Source organism: Stegostoma tigrinum, chromosome 5, assembly GCF_030684315.1.
Source record: "Stegostoma tigrinum isolate sSteTig4 chromosome 5, sSteTig4.hap1, whole genome shotgun sequence".
In the NCBI taxonomy this organism is placed as follows: Eukaryota; Metazoa; Chordata; class Chondrichthyes; order Orectolobiformes; family Stegostomatidae; genus Stegostoma; species Stegostoma tigrinum.
Window position 1 is genome coordinate 39,740,033 of NC_081358.1, and position 25,422 is coordinate 39,765,454.

Sequence of the window (25,422 nt, forward strand, 5' to 3'; positions counted from 1 at the left end):
GATTTACAGCATCTGCAGTTCTTTCGGTTCTTGATTATTAGATCAGTTCATGCCTACTGTAACATTGGTGGGACAGGATTTTGTCAATTTCTTTGAGAAGTGTTCTGTCCTTTGAAGAAGTGATGACATTTACGTTATCTCTCAAAGCAGAAAGCTTGATAGTTATTTCTGACACAACAGTGAAAGGACAGTTAATATAGATTCACTCCTGACTTCCAAGAACAATATGATATGTACTTAAAGACTTGCCAGGCTATGGGGGACAAAGTGGACAGTGAGACTAATAAACTTCATTTTATATTAACAATGGATCAGTAGGTGGCATTGTCGCCTTTTGAGTTAGTGTTCTGCGTTCAAATCCCATTCAGGATATCTCAGCCTCTGTTTCTGTTTTGGAATGCTGCACTGTCTGAAACACTGTCTTTTGGATGAGATGTTAAACTCAAGACTGCAGCAGATGGATGTACAATTGCCATTGGGTCTATTTTGAAGAAGAGCAGGGCAGTTCTTCCTGTTGTCATTTAATCAACATGACAAAAACAGATGATCTGGCTGATATCTCTTTACTATTTGCCTGAGCTTGCTGTGCAAACGTTGCCTGCCATATTCCCTGCATTACTACAGTAACTACACTTCAAGTAGTACTTCATTGACTGTAAAGTGTTTTGAGACATTCGGTGGTCAAGAATGGCATTATATACTGCAAGTTTCTTTTTGCTTGTTTAGAGTTCAGTGTACATGAACTAATATACTTCTTTGGAAGTGCAAATTGAATGATGCCTGTTATTCAAATTAACCATAATGAAGTCTTTAAATTTAGGGAGGCTCATTTTAGCATTCTATTTCGCAGCCAGAGTGCTAGCCCTCTGAAGTGCAAGAATCTGAAAAGAGTGGCCTGCTTTTGAGAAACACATTTCTGAGTCATGTAATTGGTCTGGTATAGTTTTCCACAATTTTTGATTTTTAACAGAGACTAAGCAGAAAAGCTTTCAGAAAACTCAGAGATGCCTACTCTTACTCTTCATTCAAGAACATTCCTCTTTACCGCTACAAGCCTTGATCTCAGTCACATTTTTCTTTTTTGTATCATCACAATGACGTGGAAGACAGTAATGTTACAGGTAGCTGTGTATGTTTCTTCAAAATCTTAAAGTTTTTATTAAATTTTAAATAGCAGCAGCCTTTCCCTTTCCCAAGAAGTCTGGAAAAACATGCTGCTCAGCAGTATTCCCTTATTTGCCACAGACTTAATACGTTTACACATCCTGAGTCTTGATAAGGACAAAGAGCTTTGCAACTAAAGTAGCACTTTTGAAATGTAGTCGATGTTGTAATGTACAACAGCAGCTAACATGCACACAGCAAGCATTCTTGAACAGCAGAGAGATTAAATAACCATACAGTCTGTTTTAGTCATGTTGGTTGTGAGATAGCTATTGACCGAGAGTCCAAATGGCCCATATTTTCTTGGGTTTGGAAAATACAGCCACACATTGATAGAAACAATGTGTCAACCACTTTTTCGTTATAAATACATTCTGAATTTTCTATTTAAAGAAAAGTTACCAATCAATATTGTGGGAATAATTGGCAACAGATTTAGCGTTGAAATTGTAAGATTGGTGATAGTATCATACCTCCCTTTGAAATGATACCTTAGCGTTCCTTTCAACTATGAGCTTTCATTCAGCAGTGCCCTGCATCTCTTTTTATTCATGCAAATATAAGCTTTTACACTGATTGATGTCTGCTTTCTCTGCTTATCCAACTTGCTTTACTTGATGAATCCATTTATTAAATACATTTTATTTCCTGAAAATATTGTTAACCACTGGTGATAATTTAAAATTGTTAAAAGCTTGTCATAGTGAATGATGAACAACAATCATAGAGTCCATTCATTTCTAAGCTTTTTGCGTTGTGGAGTTCTGTCTGAAAATTGATGTTGATTTGTTGCAACTTAATCATGCCAACATCGTTGATTATATGTCCCTCCCTCATAGCTCACCAATCCAACTGTGACAATCAAAGATTTTTTATATGAGATTGTAGAAGGGATGTTAACAATTCCTTAATGTATCATATTAGGGGCACTTTTGGCATTTTTCTTTTTGTCATGCTCTGAACAGCAATGTAAAGTACATGTTTAGTCACATAACCGAAGCCCTGAAACCCTTGATGTATTATTAAAAATAAGTATATGCCACATCGGTTACAAGAAACACTTTCCTTGTTTGCATTTGACTATTAAGTGACAGTACAATGCAGGTGTTATATAATACCATTATACAGGAATGACCTGTTCGGGGTGGTGGGGTTGGGGGGGAATGAGGAAATAAAGGCCAGAGATAACATGGGACCTTACTTTTAGCCTTGACTTGTACTTGCTGTCCTTTTGCTCCTGGGGTGGAGGGAGCTGGTGAATTAAAAATAATTAGTATCAATTTTATTCTTTAGTTTCATTCATCAAAGTTTCTTCAGATGTTAATTGTTAAATAAATAAAAATCACCAATTTGTATTTACACTGTGTGGTGTCTTTATCGTTAGAATATGCAATGAAGCAGTTCAGAGGTTGCAAAACAAAACACATGTAGCCCAGGAAGGAGATAAAAAGGCAGTTGAGTGAAAGTTTGGTTAAAGATGTGGGTTTTCAGCAGTTTCCGAAAGAAATAAAGGGAGTTGGAGAGGTGGCAAAGTTTTTAGGAAAGAATTCCAGGGCTGAGGCATTTTCAGTTGTGGTCCACAATGCTGAAACCATTAAAATCAGGGATGCTAAAGAGGCTTAAGTTAGAGAAGTGCAGCTATATTGGAGGGTTATAGGATTGGAGGATATTTTAAAAATAAAGAAGTTCAAGGCCAATAAGGGAGGATTCACATGATTACACAATCACTTTGCAGTACTGCAACTGGCCAGAGATAATACAGACTGCCACCACACATGGTGCTTATTGGGCAGCCTTTTTCCTCCTTTTTGTAATAGTATAGATGTGGTCAAACTGTAAGGGTGCAATATACTGGACATTCGCATTGCAGTTGGGCTCAAAAGTATAAATATTGCACAGGTAGCCAGGGAGTAACCAGCTCCCTTCTGTTCTGTTGTTGGATTCCCTTTTTGAATTTTTTTGACAACCTATAATTTTTTACTTCAGAATTTAACAATTATATACTTTGCAGTAATTACACACTATTGCACTATATGTGAAGACACATATGAGCAAAAGGATACACTGTGTAGCCCACTTATTGTCATTTCCTACTAAAATGCATTAATATTTTTCTTTTGTGTGTGTGACCAATATTATATGGTATAATAATGATTTGAAGCATTTTATTTTGTGTATCTCAAGTGAAGGAGTAGAATAATGATGATAAGAATTACTGGAAGAAAGATATTGCTGATAGAACATTACAGCACATTACAGGCCCTTTGGCCCTCGTTGTGCCGACCTGTCATACCGATTACTTTACTTTAAAATACCTCCATCACATTTTACAAAGGGACTTTCTCTTAAATTTACTATTTCCTTTTTGTCATTGTGTTTTATTTTTCTGTTACTTTTAGGGTCAAAGGAAATAAAAAGAGCTGTTCTACTGACGCCACCCTGCCAACAAAATGAAATACCTTGATCATAAACTGCAACAATGGATTTAAATGAAGAATCCATAGACTCTGAAGGCAACTTGGTTGAGTTGCCAGTCAATGAAGAGAAAATTGGGAAAACCAGAGCGAAACCAGCAATTGGACAAAATACACACACTGGTTTAATCAGACGTTGCAGACGAAGCGGAAACCCACGGCTGGAGAATACAAAGGGCTTGAACACAAGCACTGCCTTGGAAGGAAAGGTGGCCCATGGCAGACCTAAGTGTGGTAAGCCTCCCTGTGGGGAGGTCACTCCGGCCAAAAGACACAAGCTGGACACTTTGGAACAAACTCAAGACAGTGGGAGTATTGAGCCTGCTGAAGGTTCGGCTTTAGCCCATGAAGAAGAGCCAGCAAGCTCAAAAACCAGGCACGTAGAAAATGATATTGTGATAGACAGTGTGCTGTCTGAAAGACGACCTGGGGATTGTCAGGATAAAAATAAGAAGATCAAATTTGAAGCAACTTCACTGTCCTTGTCTTATAACTTTATACGGAAAAAAGACGCTGCACTAAAAACTAATGTGGATCAGTGTCATTTCACTGATAACTGTTTTGTTTGTAATATTTGTAATGTTACCAGCCAATCCAAGGAGAGTTACAAAAAGCACATATCCTCAGTTCGCCATAAAAAACAAGCTAAAAGCACAAGTCAAGATGCAAATGCAAAAGAAGGATTTAACTGCAGGCTCTGTGGCCACCTATTACCTTCACGGTATGACTTAGACAAACACATTAAAGAGAACCATTCCAAACGATCCAAGGCACACATTTGTCTTCAGTGCAACTTCAAGGCAGAGAGTGCAGCATTATTGCAAGCTCATCTCAAACACAAACACTTCCAGGAAAAAAGATTAGGTTGTGACCTATGTGGTTATCAATGTTATGATGAAAACCTGCTGAAAACCCATTGTCGTGGGAATACTCATCTTCGCCGCAAGAACCTTGCTGCACGGGGTGGATACATACACTTGCTTTCCAAAAAGGGTCTTTCAGGTGAAAATGTTACAAAAGAGAAAGCAAGAAGTGCAAAACCCTTAAATAAGAGGCCTAGAAATTTGAGAATGGCAAGGAACAGATGTTGTGCCCAGAAGGATGGTAAGCAAAGCATTGAGTGTTTCGGCAAATCAACAAGAATTGGCGATAGTCTCTGTGTGGAAGTAGGTTGCAGAGATAAAATGCCAATGGCAAATGATCAAGCAGAGCTTAATGATTGTCGTGCTGGAAAGGCATCTCATGGAAGAACTTTGAGAAGTACAAAAGAACCAACTAATCTTCTGCAAGAACGTGGCATTAATCAAAGACTAAGGCACTCTGGAAATGGTAATGTCAGCCTGAGACTGCGCAGTGCACGCTGCAAAGTCAATTCTGAACACAGGAGTACAAGAATCAGGCTTCCCAAGGAAGAAGTGGCAAACCAAAGGTCTCCAAGAAAGCTCCCAGGAAAAACTAACCTTTCAACAAGGCATAACAGTCGAGGTCGAGGTCAAAACCGGTTTTCTCATAAGAGAGAGGTTTTTCCTAAAGCACAGCAAAAAAGTGTCAGTGCTGCTGGAAGCAAGAATGTGAAAGAAACAAGGAAATCGATTGCCCAGGAATCAAAGCAACTCGAAGGAAAACCTGAGAATCAGGATAAAACTACTGATACAACACCCATTGATGCAAACCTAGAGGATGGGAATGCATTTAAAGTAAGTTGCTCAAGTGGCAATCAGGAAGGAGCATCAGCCCCGTCAGAAGTACCTCATTCATTAGCATTGGTTGAAAACAACATTGAAAATACTTCAGGGAATCAAAACCTTGAGTCCCCATCTGCCAATCCAGCAAATAATAAAGTCTCTAAAGTTGAAAATCCTGAATCGAAGCTGAGCCCTGCTGACCGTAAAGCCCTCCGCACCTGCTCGTACTGTGGCCATTTGTTTCAGAACCGAAAAGGCCTAGAGGTCCATATCAAGAGACGCCATACAAAGGAAATGGTGTTCCATTGTCGACCGTGTGGCTATGCTTGTGTTACAAAAGGTGACTTTGAAAAGCATTGTCAAAGCAACAGGCATCAAGTTAACTTCTCCAAGATTGACTGTTGGCTCTGCACCTTTGTGACCTCTGATGAAGAAACTCTCAAGAATCATATGAATCAAAAACACAAAATAGTTTCTTACTGCCGACCTTGCAAACTGCACTTTGTATCAGAAGATGACCTAGCAGACCACGTTGGTACTGATCAGCATGTAAAAAACATGTTCCCGCAGCAGAAAGACACCACAGCTGAGCAAGCTGGAAGACTGCAGCTGAGAGGACTAGAATTAAATAAAATCTCTTTATCAGATACAAATGAAGAAACTACTGTATCAAAAGCAAATCCTTTGTTAAAGGATCCTCAGAAGCTTTCTATCACCAGAGTAGTTGCAGGGAATATACTAAAACGATCAACACACAGCAGACCCCAGTTGCAGTGTAAACATTGCTTTTATAAAGCTAGATCTGCCTCAGTCCTTTTAAAACACATAAGACTCAGACATGCACAAGAGTATCGCTTTTTTTGTAAAGTGTGTAGCCTCTACACTATTAGCAAGGAAGCTATGGAGAAGCATATTAAACGAAGTAGGCACATTATGAATGCCAAGAAAACAAATCTTGGCCCATCCGCGGAGGAGTGTGTTGAAGAAGTGTCTGTTGGTGTTCAGGATGTTCAAAAGACCATGAAGACTGCAGGGGCTTCAGGGAATGTTAATACTGAAATAGATAAAGGTTATGTTCAAGTTCTTGAGCCATCAAAACCCAGAGAGGAATTTGTTGTAGCTTGGGAAATACCAAAAGGGGATGCAGGCAATGTAGAAGATGTTCAAAAAAGCAATCTTCATTCGACAGGAAGTGTTAAAAGAGGGCGCCCTAAAGGGAATATTTCCAGAACTTGCCTTTATTGTGGACTATTGGCTTCCAGTGTCACAAATCTGAACATTCACATTAGGCGGAAACATAGTCATCAATACAGTTACTTCTGCAAGACCTGTAACTACTACACTGTCACCAAAGGAGACATGGATCGTCACTGTAACACCAAGAAACATAAAAATCAGGCTGATGTCTCCAAGACTGAAGTTTGCAGAAAAATTACCTCATCTCCTGATAAGGGTAATCTACAAATGATTGTGACTGATGTTACCGCTGTTTCCATGGCTGAAAATGTTCAAAACAGCAGCAAAGGTTTGAAACCAGAGATCCCTGGCGCAGAGAACCCATCTGGGAGTACTGAGAACAGCAATACTCATGTGAATTTAGAGAGATTGTCTTCAACGCAAAATCAACAGAAAGTGGAAAATCAGAATGAGATAGTTGTAGTTCTTGATGTGGAATCAAATGATACGGGACAAAATGGTAGTTCGTCCAACTCAAAGCAAAGGAAAGAAAACCACACTACGACTTGTGTGTACTGTGGTTTTATGGCTTACTCTCTTGCTACCCTTGAGATGCATGTGAAACGTAAACACACAAGAGATTTTGACTACTATTGTATGGCATGTGCTTATTATGCTGTCACACGTCGTGAAATGATGAGACATGCAATCACCGAGAAACATAAACTCAAAAGTCGGTCCTACCTCAAATTAAATCCAAATAAAGGGCATGATTCCAGTACCATGCCAACCAATACACCAGAGAACAGAAGCCACAAAGAAAGAAATGAGGATCGAATGAATGAAAGGAGCTGGAACAAGGAAGGAGACATATCAAAGGCTTCTCAAGATGCCATCCAAAAGTCTCTGCCAAGTGTGATTGAAACCGAGATGCCAGTAGAAGGTACTGAAGAGGTCAGATCAGCGAAAGAGACAGTACCAGTGTCGCAGATGGCAGAAAATCAGATAAAATCCTTACAAAATGAAATGGCTGACGAGGAAGAAAGTATTCAAACTCTAACAACTGTATGTCATTCAGAAATTTCCTCTGAAGCTTATTCTGGAATATTGGAAGCAAATTTTGCACGTTCGAATGCATCTCTGGATACTGAAAGTCGTCCTGCAAAATTGAAATCTGCGTCATTAGAGTCATCAGTGTTGGAAACAACCCAAAATCAAATTTCTGAGTTACCCAGTGAGCAAGATTCAAGTAAGTGTCATAAAGACATTGTCATGTTACAGGAAACTAATGTCAAGAACAATGATATTGATTTACATGTTGAAGCTTCTCAGGCAGAAGAGGATGATTTTCAACAGCTTTGCCAGGCAGATGAGAGATGGATAGATAAGCAAAATATTAAACCAACTGAAGTGGCTAAGGAGATAAGTTCTTCTGATTTGGATAGCAGACCAAATGAAATGATTGATCCAGGTCAAAATCAACCTAATACCTACAGCCTTGCAGAGGAAGAGAATATGGAAGTAGGACTTTTGGCTTCCACAGAAGATGTTGAAGGAAGTTCCATAGTAGGTGGCTGTCTTTGGCAACCTCTGAAGAATTTAGAACATATCCATGCTAACCATGTACAACAAATTGATAGCAACAATCAAAACGTCATGGAGGCAGCTAGGATGGAAATGACTGTGCAAGGTGGCATTGAAGCCTCACACGATTTTGGTGGGAGTGAAAGTCTTTCAGATGATCAAAATAAAATGGAAACAGATTTAAAGGAGAAGACTAGGGATATGAAAAGCGCAAATGAAAATAATCGAGAATTTGAAATAACTGAAGGCACTGGTGAAAGCCGTAAGCTTGATTTGCAATGTAAGGGATTCCAAAAATATTTTGAGTTTGATGCATCTATAGTAAGATTAAAGAACAAGTTCGGGAGTGAAAAATCCGAATGCACTGATAACAGTGAAGATAGCCAAGGAGCTGATGGAATCTCGCCAGATGAATGGGGAGTTGCAGTCTATAAGACTGACACTTCCCAAGTTGTGAAGAAGAGAAAAAATAAAGGATCCTTGTTTCAATACCCGAAACGCATTCGCTGTGAGGACTGTGGGTTCCTGGCAGATGGTGTAAATGGGTTGAATGTTCACATTGCCATGAAACATCCTTCTGCGGAAAAGCATTTCCACTGCTTCCTGTGTGGCAAATCATTTTACACAGAGAGTAACTTGCATCAGCATTTGGCCAGCATGGGTCACCAGCGAATGGAACAGGAGAGCATTGAGGAGTTGCCAGAAGGTGGTGCTACCTTCAAGTGTGTCAAGTGCAACACAGCTTTTGATTTAGAGGAGTACCTCTTTGTGCATATCAAGCAGAAACATGGGGAAATGCTGAGGGAAGTGAACAAATACATTGTGGAAGACACAGAACAGATAAACTGTGAGCGGCAGGAAAATCAAGGCAATGTCTGCAAATATTGTGGGAAGGTCTGCAAAAGCAGCAATTCACTAGCATTTCTTGCTCACATCCGTACGCATACTGGTACGTACATATATGTTGGCATTGCCCACTTGAATTTTAAGTCTAGCCCTTATTATTTTGTTAAAAATCAAATGACTGGATTATGGTGATCTGAAACAAACAAAAACAGAAAGTGCTGGAGAACCTTTGGCAAAGTTCTGAAGAAGTGTTGAAGACTCTAGATGTTCATTTGTGTTTCTCTCCATAGATGCTGCTACTACCAGACCTGCTTGGATTTTCCATCACTTTCTGTTGTTGTTCCTTGACTTTTTTGTTGATTTCTTGAAAATTGATCACAGCATTGGGTCTACTTTGAAGGATGGTCTGTGCAAAAGCAAGATTTTTTTTCAATTCGTGCACAAGAAAAGTTTTGTTCAGGTTCTCCACTGTGGAATGGTGTGCAATGTTGACTTCAAGAAGCTACTTATACTTGGAATGAGGCCACAGAATAGTTTTCTTTATCTTTCACAATATTCATTTTTAAATTGTCAGTTACTTTTAGCAGTCTCTGATCTCAGAGGCCCAGGATTAAGTGTTTGCATTATTTGATGCTTATTGATAAATCTACACGAGTGCTGAACATTTTGCAGTCTTTTATGCAATTGTCTGGTTAATATACGTTACCCATAACTGATGTGTCTATTACCTGAATTCCCTTGTAATTATGGTCCATAAGTCTTGTAAATGTGTTAAAGCTCACTAAAAGCATACCAAGTCTAGAAGAGAGTCAAAAATGTTTCATGTTCTAAGCTCAATAATTTAAAATAATCAATGCAGACTTCTCAGCACTTAATTTCCCTTGTGTTTTGATAGCTAATCATTCTTTATCCATGAAGATTTGTTCTGTAATTTAAAATGTAAATTTTATTTGCAATGGATTCATTTAAGACCAGGGTATGCCCAGTAGGTTAAGTATTGTTGAATGCAGTTGACCTTTCTTCTGTTTGACCATATGTGCTAATCCTACTCACAGTCAAGTTAATGTGATTGCTAAAGTAATATAACTACCTGTAAATGACACTTTGACCTTTTGGACCTTGCAGCATTGGAAAACATTCCCAATACCAAGTATAGTGTGATTTTTATTCTATAAAACTGTATAAATTTTTGATCTGAATGTAGCAGAATATTGAGAAAATGGAAAGCTGATGATTGCATCGTTTTCTTTTAAAAAGACATGAACAATAATAACTTATGTTTATGCAAATCATGTTTTCAGGCAAAACCACCATACAATGTAATATTGCACGTTTTGCTTCAGGTGTACTTGGCAATTGCACACGGAAAGATCAGGTGTGGCCCCTTTGCTGTCCTGGCTCAGTATCTTGGTCTGTTTAATTTGGTATAGATTTAGAGGTGATCCAGTGGAGTCTGGTAAAATAACGAAGTAGAGAGGAGTGTATGTTTAGTCCTGATATTCTGGCCATCGTAGCTTGAGTGGTACTAGTTGATGGGCTAGTTATTCTTTTCCCAGCAATCAGTTTGTAAATTTGTCTAAATCTCCCGGGCTGATGTGTTTGCATGGGTAAGAGCATTGCTGGGGGCTTGGAAACCCAGCAGAAATCCTTCAAAAACACAAAAAGGATGTCAAGAAAGAACTCTGAATAGTCACACTATAGTGAAAATGGAAACTTATAGTTTTCATTGTGTGAATGTTTTTTTCCTTATATTGCAGTGCTTTGTTAGTGACCTTGGTATACTAGCACTCCCAACATTTCTATCTTTTATCTCCAGGCTTCATTGTCCTTTGTTGGAAATCTTCAGCTCCTTGAAAGGGGTCAGGTCCTCTTTTTTTTTTATGAAGGTTTTCCATCCTCTAATGTTCAGTGCTATTGTTCGTGACATGTTTTCTTTTTAAAAAATTGATACAGATATTTGGCTTGTAATACATTAAAAAGTAGCTTTTAAGAATTCTTAATGTTTAAAAATTATTTCATTATGTGTGGGCATTGATGTCAAGATTGGCATATGTTACTTATGATAGCAGAATATTAAAAGGAAAAAGCTTGAAGGGCATAATCAGACTTTTAAACTTGGAGGTCTTTAGCAATGGATCTGACACTGAGAATGAATAAGTAGTTATAGAACATTAGGCTTTGGCAACTGAAGAAAAGAACACTGGTATTGAAGCCCTGAAAATCAGGGATGTGCAAGAAGCAGTTTGTTGGATATTGAAACAGCCCATGTCCATATGCAGCAAGACATGAACAGTATCCAGTCTGGGGTTGTCAAGTGGCAAGCCACATTTTAGCTACATGTGTTAGGCAATGACCATCTCCCCTTGGTGTTCTATTGATGTTCAGTTGAGTCTTCACTGCTGAAAGCCCATTATCAGTACTTTGTGGAAGAGTTATCACTGACGATAAACTGAATTGGACTAACTATGTAAATACAGTGGCTCCAAGAGCAGGTCAGAGATCAGGAATTCTATGGTGGTTAAGTAACCTCCTATCTACCTGATGGCTGTTCACCATTTCTAAGGCATGGGCAAAGGGGTATAATGGAATGTTCTTCATTTGACCTGGATGGATCGAGCTCCAAGAACAATCAAGAAGCTTAATCTTACTCAGGACAAAGCAGCTGGTACTCCACCGCCATCAACATTCGCTTCCTCTGCCACCAACAGCACTCGGTGACATCAGTGTGTACTGTATACAAGCTGCAATGCATTAATTCACCTAGACACCTTTGACAGTACTTTCTAAACCTGTGACCTTTATAACCTGGAAGGACAAGTCAGCAGATTATTGGGAAATGTAGGTTCCCCTCCGAGCTGTATAGCATCCTGACTTTGTGACGCCCTTGACTGCGTCTCCCGCATTTCCCGCAACACATCCCTCATACCCCGCCCCCGCCACAACCGCCCCAACAGGATCCCCCTCGTTCTCACATACCACCCCACCAACCTCCCGGATACAACGCATCATCCTCCGACACTTCCGCCATCTACAATCTGACCCCATCACCCAAACCATTTTTCCATCCCCACCCTTGTCTGCCTTCCGGAGAGACCACACTCTCCGCGACTCCCTTGTACGCTCCACACTGCCCTCCAACCCTGCCACACCCGGCACCTTCCCCTGCCACCGCAGTAAGTGCTACACTTGCCCCCACACCACCTCCCTCACCCCCATCCCAGGCCCCAAGATAACCTTACATATTAAGCAGGTGTTATCTGCACATCTGCCAATGTGGTATATTGTATCTATTGTACCCGGTGTGGCTTCCTCTACATTGGGGAAACCAAGCGGAGGCTTGGGGACCGCTTTGCAGAACACCTCCATTCGGTTCGCAACAAACAACTGCACCTCCCAGTCGCGAACCATTTTAACTTCCCCTCCCATTCCTCAGACGACATGTCCATCATGGGCCTCCTGCAGTGCCACAGTGATGCCACCCGAAGGTTGCAGGAACAGCAACTCATATTCCGCTTGGGAACCCTGCAGTCCATTGGTATCAATGTGGACTTCACAAGCTTCAAAATCTCCCCTTCCCGCACTGCATCCCAAAACCAGCCCAGTTCTTCCCCTCCCCCCACTGCACCACACAACCAGCCCAGCTTGTCCCCTCCCCCCACTGCATCCCAAAACCAGCCCAGCCTGTCTCCGCTTCACTAACCTGTTCTTCCTCTCACCCTTCCCTTCCTCCCACCTCAAGCCGCACCTCCATTTCCTACCTACTACCTCATCCCGCCTCCTTGACCTGCCTGTCTTCCCTGGACTGACCTATCCCGTCCCTACCTCCCCACCTGTACTCTCCTCTCTACTTCCCTTCTTTTCTCTCAATCTTCGGTCCGCCTCCCCCTCTCTCCCTATTTATTCCAGTTCCCTTTCCCCATCCCCCTCTCTGATGAAGGGTCTAGGCCCGAAACATTAGCTGTTGTGCTCCTGAGATGCTGCTTGACCTGCTGTGTTCATCCAGCTTCACACTTTGTTATCTTGAATTAAGTTGTCATTGCTTCACTGACACTGGGTCAAACTCCTGGAACTCCATCCTAATAGTAGGTGTAACCACAACGTAAGGACTGCAGAAATTCAAGAATGCAGCTTACCGCCACCACCTTGAGGGCAGTTACGGATGGTTAGTACATGGCCCAGCCAATATCCCATGAAGGAATAAAAATAAATACTAATGAATACAAGACAGAAGATTGGGATAAGTGGAGTTATTTTTAGAACGACAGACTGTAACCAGTGGAATGTCACTGGGACCAGTCCTTCGGCCATGATTATCTGTAGATATTAAAATGTTAAGGCTTGTGTCGGGGAAATGAGTGTACTTTTAACCAATTTTGCAGATTACACTAAAGTAGCTGGGGAAGCAAATAGTGAGGATGAAAGTGTCTATAGAGGGATGCAGCAGGGTTAAGTGAATGGGTAAAAACAGAAAATGAAATATAATGTGGGGAAAATGTGAGACCATGTACTTTGACAAGAAGAAGAATGAAGTTGAATATTATTTAAGTGGGGAAAGACTGCAGAAAGGTACAGCACGCAGGAATTTGGGAGCCTTCATGCATGAATCATAAAGGATTAGCATCCAAGTTCAGCAGGTAATAGGAACGGCAAATAGAATGGCACATAAATAGAAAACATCTTGGACATGGAAGAATTTTCACATGAAGAGAGATTGAGTAGGTAGGATTTACACTCACTGGAGTTTAGAAGAATGAGAGATGACATTGAAACTTATAAGATTCTTAGGGGTGACGGGGCAGTTGCTAGGAGTTGTGAGAGAGTCAAGGATCAAAGGACATAGTTTCAGAGTAAGAGCATCACCCTGTTTGGACAGAGATGAGGAAGAATTTCTTCTCGGTGTGGAATTTTTACTGGTGAGGACTGTCGAGGCTGGGCCATTCAGTATATTCAAGGCTGACATTGAGAGATTTTTAATCAGCAAGGAAATCTAGAGTAGCAGGGAACTATCAACATCCTGGGGTTTCCTTTCACCAGAAATGCAACTGGACATACCGTATAAATACAGTGACTACAAGAGCATGTAAGAAGTTAGGAATGCTGCAGCAAGTAATTCACCTCCTGATTTCCCAAAGCCTGTCATCCACCTACAAGGCACAAGTCAGCAGGTGGTGCAGCACTCCCCACTTGCCTGGATGAATGCAGCTGCACAAAACTCAAGAGATTTGACAACGTCCAGGAAAAAGCAGCATGCTTGATCAGCACCACATCCACAAACATCTCCTTCCACGACTCCCGATGCTCAATAGTCAACAGTATGTTGTATCTACAAGATGCACTGTAGAAATTCACCAAAGATCCTTAGACAACACCTTCGAAGCTCTCAGCCACTTCCATCTAGAAAGACAAGGGCACTTATACATGGGAACACCATCATCTATAAGTTCCCACCAAGCCACTCACTATCCTGACATGGAAATATATCACTGTTGCTTCACTCTTTTGTTTGTAAATCCAGGAATTTCCTTCCTCGGGGCATTGTGGGTCGACCTTTAGTACATGGACTGCAGTGGGTCAAGAAAGCAGCTCGCCACCAACTTTTCAAGGGCAACTAGGGACAGGCAATAAATGCTGGCCAGCCAATGACACCCATGTCCCATGAGTGAATAAATTAAAACAAAAAGGCTTCAGGTTACTTGTGTTTCCTAACCGTTGGCAAGGTAGGTCCATAACGCGGAAGTTCTGTCCAGTCCCTTTAACAACCTTGTAGAATAAGATGAAACCCAGTGGATAATTTTGTATGTAATACCATTTATTTCTGGGGCTGATAGAAGTTCCTTTTCACCTCCAGCCGTTGGTATTTGTTGTACTGTGAGTTGTTCCATCACAATTTGTCAAGTCTAGAATCTAGGTTTGACTTTGAACTAATCTAGTGCATATAATATCCAGTGTGTGATGACAAATGGCTGGACCTGATGTGCCACTGGGTGGGCATTAGGAATTTTTGGGGGTCCTGGGAACGATGAAGCCATCCAACAGGCTTGGTAACCACACATGGCTCTATCTGAACATAAACATGGTAAGATGTGTGAAAATATATACTTGTAGAGTATTTCTGAATACCATTTATGATGAAGCAGATCAGTATAGAATGTACTTGAAGTTATTGTACTGAGCTTGGGTGAAACATATTTACATAATGCCTCTGTTAAGGATTTGCTAAAGATTTCGTAAACCCATGTGTTGATCCATCTCTGGAAGTGAGTCTGGAGCACAGAAGTGCTTCTAGTTTGAGATCACTAAATATTAATTTGGCAATCAACAAGACTGCTGCAAAAATGGGAACATTAGTGTAGTATTGGTGTTTTTGAGTACAGTTTGAAGCATGCAGGAAATATAAGCTGAGAAAGGTTTAAAAACACTTCATTATATTGCTCTCATTGTTATGCTCAGGAACTGCAGATCATGAATATAAGACTGTCACTAATAAAGGAATTCAAGAGAATACTAATTTACCTGAAAGTGGTCAGAATTCAGAACACTTTACAATAAAGTATAGTTGAGGTGAATAGCACAGTGTACTTGGTAGGGGGTGGGGGGGGTCAGATGGAGATAAGCGTATGAGAGAGAAAAGAAGGAAATGTTGAGAGGTAGAGGATTGTCCTTTTGTAAGAAGATCAGTTAAAGTACTTTCTAAATGGCTTAGATCTAATGTTAAATATGTGTGTCACTTTGTTCTGGATACATTCAGCAGTGAATGTGTAAAAATCAATTTTGTTTATCATTTTTAAACACTTCAGTTATATCACTCATCTTCTTTCACAACCTGAGGGAATTTAGGCCAGGTTTATATAACCTGCTTTTGTTGTTTTGTTCTTAATATCCTGCCATAATTCCAATGAATATGCACAACATCACCTCCCAGATTGATTGATTTCTAAGGCACTGCGACAAAACTGTTAGGAGTTGTGGTCTAGGCAAGCCTGCCTGAACTCTTGTCTTCAGTCCGCTTGCAATAAAGGATATCAATCAATTTTGATTACATTTTATATTTGTACACTAGCTTTTATTGGATTATGACACTGAGTTTCCAACATTAAGAAAATAGTTCAATTTGATTTTTCGTGGATATTGCCACACTTATCCACATTGCAAAACTGCATCAGAGAGAGGTTCAAACTCAGTCATAGAGCCATACAGCATGGAAACAGACCCTTGATCCAACCAGTCCCAAACTAAACTAGTCCTAGCTGCCTCCTCTTGGCCCATATCCCTCCAAACCTTTATTCATGTACTTATCCAAATGTCTTTTAAAAATTGTAATTATACCCACATCCACCACTTCCTTGGGAAGTTCATTCTGCACATGAGCCACCCTCTTTGTTTAAAACAAACCCGTCATGTCTTTTTAAAAATCTCTCTCCTCTTATCTTAAAAATATGACCCCTAGTCTTGAAATCACCCATCCTGGAGAAAAGACAACTACCATTAACTCTATCCATACCCCTCATTATTTTGTAAACTTCTAATAAGGTCACCTGTCACCCTCCTATGCTTCAGTGAAAGAAGTCCCAGCCTATCCAGCCTTTATAGCTCAAACCATTCATGCCTGGCAACATCCAGGTAAGTCTCTTCTGAAACCTCTCCAGCTTACTAATATTCGTCCTATAGCTGGGTGACCAGAACTGGGGTCTCTGCCCCTGCAACTTAATGTGCCATCCAACTTTTGTCACCTACAAATTTGGATATGCAGTTCTCGTTTCTTTCATCCAAATCTTATGCATGTGTGGTGAAAAGTTGAAGCTCCACTGAAGCACCATTTGTCACATGCTGCCAATCAGCGCATATTCCCTTTATTACTCTGTCAAATATTTATCAACCCACACGTTGAAATTTACTGAGGTTAGACAAAGCCCATAAGACACATATCAGCAGAACCTTGAATGCCCAACTGCCGCCCAGCCAAATAATGTCACATTGTTCTGCTGCTCTTGAGCTGAATCAATGAAAATAAAATGTGATTGAATGCATCGGAATTGGATGGCTACCTTGACGATGTGGTCAATGAAATGAGTTTGCGGCACTAAAATGGTCTAAATTGACGTTACAAATTTGATCTTTTTTTTACATTTTTAGTTTTTTGATGGGATTAGGGAATGATCCATGCCTAACTCAGCCAAATTTATTCTTTACAGATGCCAATACCGGGTTTGTGTCAAGCGAGATTCACATATTGGCTTGACATGATTAATCTTCAGTATTTTCTTTACTAATTGTCCTTTTAATCCCTGGGTGTGTGCCTTTTTCATTATTTAACTTCCTCATTGTTCCCCATGATACAGTATTTTAAAGATGAGCATTTTTAAATTTCAGTACATGCTGTATGAAAGCATCAGAGACCCAATCTTTTGTCTTTAATTTTACCTCACTGCTTCTCTCTTTGAATTCAGCATCTTTTCAGTTAGGTTGTAATTGATTAAATCATTTGTATAGCTGGTTACACTTCTCATTTAATAATTCATCAATATTATTTCATGTTTGCTCTACATATATGTGCCGTCACACTGATCGCCTGCCTTTTTCTACTGTGATATTACCCAATTTCAATCTTGCCTCTGTTTTATATTTGTTTAATCACACATTTTGGGTATTGCTGGCAAGACCAGTTGAGTGGTTAATCTCCAGTTACCCTTGTGAACTTGGTGGTAACTGTCCTCTTGAACTGCTGTAGCCTGTCTGGTGTAGGTACACTTAGATTGGAGTTAGGAAGGGAGTTCCAAGTTTTTGACCCAGTGTTTATAGTTCCAAGTCAGATGGTTGTATGACCTGGTGGGGAATGTAGAGGTCGTGGTGTCTTTGTTCACCTACTGCCCATGTCCTTGGTGGTAAAGGCCTCATACTGCTGTTGCTGTGTGTCAGTGGTGGAGGGAGTGAATGTGCCAGCTGGTAGATGGGGTACCATTCACGTAGGCAGCTTTCTCCTGGATAGTCTCAAGATTCCTGAGTATCATTGGAGCTGCACTCATCTAGGCAAGTGAAGAGTATTCCATCACGCAGTCTACTTCTACATAGTAGATGATCAACAGACTTTGAGAGACAAGAGATAAATTACAGTACTCATCATAGAATTCCTAGCCTCTGATTTTCTTTTGTAGCTACAGTATTTTAATGGGTTGTCCAGTTCATTTTCTGGTCAACGGTAACACCCCAGGATGTTTACAGCATTGAATGTTAAGAGAAGATGGTTAGATTTTATCTTGTTGGAGATTGCCATTGCCTGACACTTGTCTGCCAGGAAAAGTACAGGTCACTTATCAGCTCAAACCTGGATGTTGTCCACTCTCTGAATGAACCGCAGTTCATCCACAACTCTGCTACTTTTATCCCAACTTTGATCAGATTTTGTTCTCTCATTGTACCTGTATTGGCTGCAAAGGAATGCCTTGACTATTTTTCTTAAAAAAAAACATTCTCATCCAAGTTTTCATTTACCTTTAAAGAGCATGTCCCTTCCTATTTCTGTTAGGTCCTCCAGCCACATGTCTGTCCAAGATACAGTTGGTCCTTCAATCCTGATTGCCTAATCTCTTCCAACTTTAATTGATCTACCACTGTGGTTCTGGCTTTGATTGCTTATGTGCTAAACTTTATAGGCTTCTCTCTGAACTTCGCAGCGTCACTTTCCTCACTTTCCTCATTTAAATGAAACTCTTCGACTAAACCTTTAGTTATCAGCCCTAAGATCTCCAAGTGTGGCTTGGTATCACGTTTTGAGTAATACTGTTACTGTTAAACATCTTAGTACATTGTACCACATTAAAAGCACTTCAGAAGTACGATTTATTAACTTATCTTGTAGCTACGCTTGCCAGCTGAAGATCTGAGTGAACTTGGTGGCTTCTTGTTTTCATGCAAACCATGAGGTGAGCTGGCCGTGAAGTGATTTTTGCTGCCATGCCAGCCTTCCCGAGGGACAGTTATACAATTGACCCCATATGTTCACTCATCCTCAGCAAGATAATCATAGAATCCCTAACAAGCCCACACTGACCCTCTGAGCATCCCACCCAACTCATCCCCCATAACCTACCTAAATACACATTCCTGAACACTGCAGGCCATTTAGCATAGCCAGTCCACCTAACCTGTATATCTTTGGACTGTGGGAGGCAACCCACGTAAACACTGGGAGAATGTGCAAACTCCACGCTGACAGTTGCCTGAGAGTGGAATTGAACCCGGGCCCCTGGCGTTGTGACGGAGCAGTGCTAACCACTGAGCCACTGTGCTGGCCCATGGAGCCGTCATTGGGAGCTATGCTTCAACTAAAATGTTAAAGTCATGATTTTCAAGAATGCATCCCCTGTACTTTTTTTTTTGAGGAAGAAAGGAACAGCTAAAATGTCTAGAGCTCCCAGTACTTTTAGAAAGTCGAAGAACTCTGTAGACTATCCTGACCATCCCTTCATTCCTAGTTTGGAGTGAAGGAACACACTACTTATGCAAGTGCTATAGTTTTAACACCCATTTCCTTTCCTGGTGCAACCTTTCTGAGGATTCTTTTATGCGTTCCTACTACTGCAATAGGTCTCCCACTAATTCCAGTAAGTAACTTTAGTGTGTTCAGCCTTACTGTAATGAAAGCATATTATTTTCCTTGCATCAGCTTTGGGTTCTTGTCTTTCTCCTTCTGTTTGTTCTGAAAATCAATATCTTGTCAATCCCTAGATATTCTTGTCCTTCAATTTCTTCTGTATCCACCTGAACTACTGCTGCTTCAATCTTTGATAGTGACACTCATCTGTGTAACATTTGAGGGCCACTAGAATGCTACTTTAGAATTCTTCCATAATCGTGATTTTCCTCATATTGCTGAAATTGCCGTCTAACCTCTCTTGCAAATTCTACAGATGTCTGATTAGGTTTATTTATTAAGCTCTAAATGTTGCAACTTTGGAGACAAGCTCCTCGGTATTGGGTTGTAAACTACTCGTGTGACGAACCGGTGTACGCATTTGAAGCTGTTTTTCAGATGGGGTGCAATATCTTTCAATTCCATCTCTAAGCAAAGATTTCTTCAATTCAGAATCATTCCTTGAACTACTACCTCTTCTTTCTTCCTTTACTCCAAGCTTTTCTCTTAAATTGTGGCTCTCTCTCTCTCAAGTTCAAACTTTTTGAAGATTCTGTTTCCCTTTCCATTATTTTTTTTCTTTATCTTTCTCCTCTTTTGTCAATTTCTCTTTTCTCTTTTCTTTATCCCCCAATTCAAGTTTTTTTTTTAATTTGTAACTGAATCTTAGCTAATTCCAGCTGTGATATATCACTTTTGAGTTTATATCTTTTTAAGTGTAAAGTCTGGACAATCACTTTAATTACCTCATAGTTATAAGACCTGCTTTTAGTTTTACCTCTGATTTATCTGTTAATTTCTTTAAGATAGTTTGCGAAGTTGGGTGTAATATCTGTGGATTGGGAGGCAGGAAGTTAGAATTTGGTGATTGCAAAATGCTAGGGGGTAAGCATTGTATGATCCCTTTAAAAGATCATGTGCTTTTTCTCTTCAGAGATTTAAAATGCATGTCTGTGAGCAGCAGCTTGGAGGTTTGCAAGTAAACAGCGCATCGAATTTGAAACACTTGTATAAAAGGCCATACAGTTAACAGGCCAAGCAGCAGCTATTTTTAACCACAACATCAGGCTTTTGAATTTAGTCAGTCAGTTTGAACTATGTACTTTGATATCAAAAGCCTACTAAATTTAAGTCTGATGGTTTTGACAACATAGGACCAATCCTATTGTAAGAAATATTGATATGTCATCAGGGATATAAAAGGGGGCAGTTGGACAAAGATCCTAGAGCTTGCTGACATCCGCCAGAGCTCATGAGAGAGATTTGCTGGCTCTCTCAGATTCCACCATGTCTTAGAGAAAGCATCTTATAAATAATAGTGGTACCAGCAGCACAAGTAGTTAATATTCCTGACAGAAGAATTGACGGAGAAGGCACAGGACATTCAGTAAGCTGCATAACTTAGCTATAATTTTGGGAGGCGAAATTCTATTTTTCTTTTATATAAGTGAAATTTCTATTTATTGGATCAGCATATCATTAGATCTCGCTTTACTTGGGAATAGTTAGTAGTTAGAGGGGGTTGTTGGTTTAGTTAATAGTTTAGATAATTTTTTCAGTGTTACAGTTAGATAAATAAATTGTTACTTGTTGATTTTAAAAGGAGTGCCAGGGAGTTTTATTTAACACGTAGAAGTTACTGGAAAGCAGGTTATACCACTTTGCACGATAATAAAATGTGAGGCTGGATGACTTTGTCCTTTTACAGGAGGGGCTCATCTTTGGGTATTTTGGTTTTAGTTCTAAGAGGGGGACCAACTTCTGATTTATAACAGATTGGATGCATGTTGCCCAGGATCTGGACAGATTTGAATAGATTTGGGGTACGAAAGGTCCCAGCAGATTTAAACAGACTTGGGGACTATTGTACTAGATCTTTTAAATAGCCTTATTCAAAGATTTCAAATAATCCATCAATGTATCTGCTTCTAGGCAAGTCTTTACAACAGTAAAAACTGTTTTAATTTTCGGATCCATGTTGTATAATCAAAAGCAATCCTGTTCCTATGGTCAGTGCCTCCACATACTAATCATTTTAAGGATTCACATCCCTCTTTAAATTTAAGGATTTTTGACCTGGAAATGCCCCCACTTTGTGAACCCAACTGAGATTAATATTGGACAAGTCAGACTTTAGAATTATACTTTGCTTGATACACCCTAACTTTGTTTTTGAATGTGAAGGTCAGTTACTGAACACATTAATAAGAGACTGTCAATATACTTTTAACACATAGAATAAAATATTTATTAAATAAAAATATGAACTATATTACATTAGACAACATAGGTTAGAAAGATTTTAAATTCACTCTAATTCCTTTTGTCCCAGCAATATCCTTGCCAACACCAAAACACTTATGAATACTTACAGCTGACTCCATGCTAATGTTTTCTTGCTCAGACCAGCACAGCTGCACGTGGTTTCCTTCTAGTGAATTCCTGCACATGTATTAAATGCAAGCTGTTCAGCTGCTTTTACTCCCTGAAGCACACTGCAAATTAACCTGACTTACTCTCACCAAAGAGCAAATACACAATTTTACTAAACTTAGATTGGAGCTGTCCTTCTCTGGCACACGCCCACTGACTGATTTTCCTGTGCCTCGGTATGTTCTTGGACTCTTGTCTCTCAGCAACAGGATTTTTTAAAAAAATGTATTGCTTTTTTAATGCAATGAACTTCTAATACTCCTTTCTCTTCTGTGTTTGAATTGTAAAACCTTATTTAAAACACATGCAAATAATCAGGACTTTGCTCCCTGATACTAAGACTACAAGAACAACTTGGTTTAATATCATTATTTTTAAAAACATGTCTCTCCTTAATACGCAAAACACAAAATAAAATTTATACTTAAAATTATAATTAAAGTTGTACCTTGTTCCTAACAGGTTAGACTCTGGATCCTGACTCACCTCTGCATTTCTGAAATCTCAGTCCGTGCAGTTTTCAGCATGAGCATTCACATATTTTGTCAGGAGCTTTTTGGATATATGGAAAATCTTGTTTTAGAGAATTAATAATTCTATAGCTAAGTACCCCCTCATTTATAATTTTGAATAGTGTTTTAGAGGAAATTATGTTGGTTCAACTTATGTTTTCCTCGTTTTCCATCATGGATATCTCATGCAATATTTCTCATGGGTTTGTGACAAAATCACTCTGGTTTTGAAAAATGCATTGTCATTATGGCTCCGTAATGATTTGCAATTAGCAAAGGACAACTGGGAATGCTGTGCAAATGGAGCTTTTAAATTGAATGCCGAAAGATTGTACTCTGGCTTGGGCAGTGATGTTTGGGGATGGGTGTTTAGGAGGGGTAGGAGGTGGTTGGATGACTAGTTTAATTGTATTTCGTAGAATAAATGAAATTAATAGTCCTTATTTGTTTAATAATCAATTAGTAAACATTAAACTCACTTGACAATAGCTCAATAGAGTGCACGTACAGCTTTGGAACTATGACAGTCGTAATAACCTACTTTTCATCAAAATGTTTAGCACCATTTTGTTTTCTCAAATACAAGATAATTGGACATCTAAAAATCACTTAAAATTACTGAAACAATTGTGAGCATTTCTGTCTGGGTAATTAGCATTGTCATTCCTAAAATGTAATTGTATGCTGTTTATTCTTATCTATAATTGGTTCTGTAAACACTTTCATATACAGTGGAGTTGGTAGGCAATCAATGTAGGAGTGCTAAAACGTGCTGAGATATCCATTACTTAAAGATAAATTATCTGTTTTTTTTTCATGGGAATTGAGTATTATTTATAGTTCTTGATATAAAGTAGAGACCTTTTCATAATGCTGCAACAACAGTAGCATATTTGTCTAATATAAGAAAGACTTGTGAATTTTTTTAAAAATGTCCTGTGCATAGAAACATTTTCTTCTCGTAAGTGTACAAATTAATCCTTTTGAATTTATGGAATTTTTGGATGATACAAATTTGTTATTGACTGGTTTCAAATTACATCCTAACAAATAGATAAAGATCTTGCATTTCTACAACATGCTTGTCGACCTCATGATGTCCTAAAGTGCTTTGCAATCAATTGAAGTTGTCTTGTAGCGTGAGGTGGTTAACTTGCTCGCCGAGCTGGCTTGTTTTTGTTCAGGCGTTTCGTTACCATGCTAGGTGACATCATCAGTGGAGCCTCCGATGAAGTGATGTTATGTCTGAACAAAAACAAGCCAGCTTGGTGAGCAAGTCAACAACCTCATCCGCAACCTGAGCTTTAGATCTTTGCCGAAATTTTATACTCTTGAAATGTTGACACTGTAATGTTGGAAATGCTGCAGTCACTTTGTGCATTAGCAAGATTCCAACATCAGTCAAGATGATATTTTTTTTAGGAGTTGGTTGACGGATAAATATTGGCCAAGATACAAGTAATATTTCTCCTTTTCTTCAAAATTGTGCTACAGGATCTTTTACGTTCACTTGAGAGGGCAAGTGGGGTTTTGGTTTTTTGGCATCTCAGCCAAAAAATGACATTTCTAGCAGTGTAGCACTCGCGCAGTATTGTAACTGAATGCCAGCTTATATTTTTGTGTTTGAGGCTTTTGAGTGAGATTTGGATCTAGGACCCTCTGAATTGAAGGGGAGGTTGGTACCAATTTGGGATAAAGCATACTCTTATTACCTTGATTCATATAGGGACAGCAGAGGCTGCAGCAAATTAAAAGTGGAATTGGTATGTGATACCACTTTGAGTGTTTCCTTAATTAGTTGCCAATATGGAATGTCTTTGGCATTTGGACTGTGACCCTTGGCACTCTGAGATTTATTTCATCTGAGGAATGCCAGAAGTGCAAAACATCGGGAATTAATTTTTATATGTGGATTTCAGAGGCTGAGGCAGCCCTTATCGCCCTTCCCTATTCTCTCTTGAGAAAATATTTCCTGTATTTTCTTTGTGCCTCCTATTAACTCCCTACGTCTGTACTCACGCCTCCTTTATTCCTGTATTTCTCCCCTCTGTCTCTTCTGCAAAAGAACATATGAGCAGGAGAAACTCAACAGGTCTGGCAGCATCTGTGGAGAAAGAAAGCAGAGCTAGCAGTTCTGAACATTTCTGAAGAAGAGTCATGTCACGCTCAAAATGTTAACTCTTGCATTTTTTCCTCCACAGATACTGCAAGAAGAGTTAGGCTTCTCCAGCATTTTCTGTGTTTGTTTCAGATTTTCAGCATCTACAATATTTTGATTTTAATTGGGTGCAGGAGTACGCTTGATCCTACAAGCTTGCTCTGCCATTCAGTAAGATAGTGGCTGATCTGAATTACACAATATTTCCACCCACACCTTTCATCCCTTTACTTACCAAGAATATATTTACTTTTGCCTTAAAGGTATTCAAACACTCCGCTTCCACCACCTTTTCAGGAAGAGAGAGTTCCAAAGAGTCCCAATCCTCTGAGAGAAAAACAATCTTGTTTCTGTCTTAAATAGCTGATCCTTCATTTTAAACAGTGCTCCATACTTCTAGATTCTTTCACAAGAGGAAACATCCTGTCAACATGCACCACATAAAGATCCCTCAGGATCTTCTAAACATTTTCACTAAACCTCTTCAGAACTGTTATGGCACAATACTTGAACAATTGGCACTGGAATTATGGATATTAAGTTTGTGCCACAAAAGCCTTCAAAACACACCACTGCAGACCAAAACAGCGCTAAAATATTTTTAATCAGCTGATTTTGACATTATTGTGACTCACCTGGGGCAGGTGGAACTGAGCATGGTCTTTCTAGCCCATGGGTAGGGACAATGGGGAAGTGATGGCCTAGTGATGTTAATTCTAGACTGTTAATCCAGAGGCCAAGTTAATGTTCTGGGGATAAC

The 25,422-nt window shown here is 39.6% G+C and overlaps 1 protein-coding gene across 3 annotated transcripts in view; it reads left to right on the top strand.

The window, feature by feature from the left end:
* The window catches only part of LOC125451665 (zinc finger protein 407-like), a 455,235-nt gene that overhangs the window by 21,282 nt on the left and 408,531 nt on the right, over positions 1-25,422 (top strand). For all 3 annotated transcript variants that reach the window (XM_048529122.2, XM_059645956.1, XM_048529124.2), the window contains exon 2: positions 3,564-9,032. In XM_048529122.2, coding sequence (XP_048385079.1) covers positions 3,644-9,032 — 5,389 coding nt within the window. In that variant the 5' untranslated portion in view covers positions 3,564-3,643. The remainder of the gene's footprint in view (positions 1-3,563; positions 9,033-25,422) is intronic.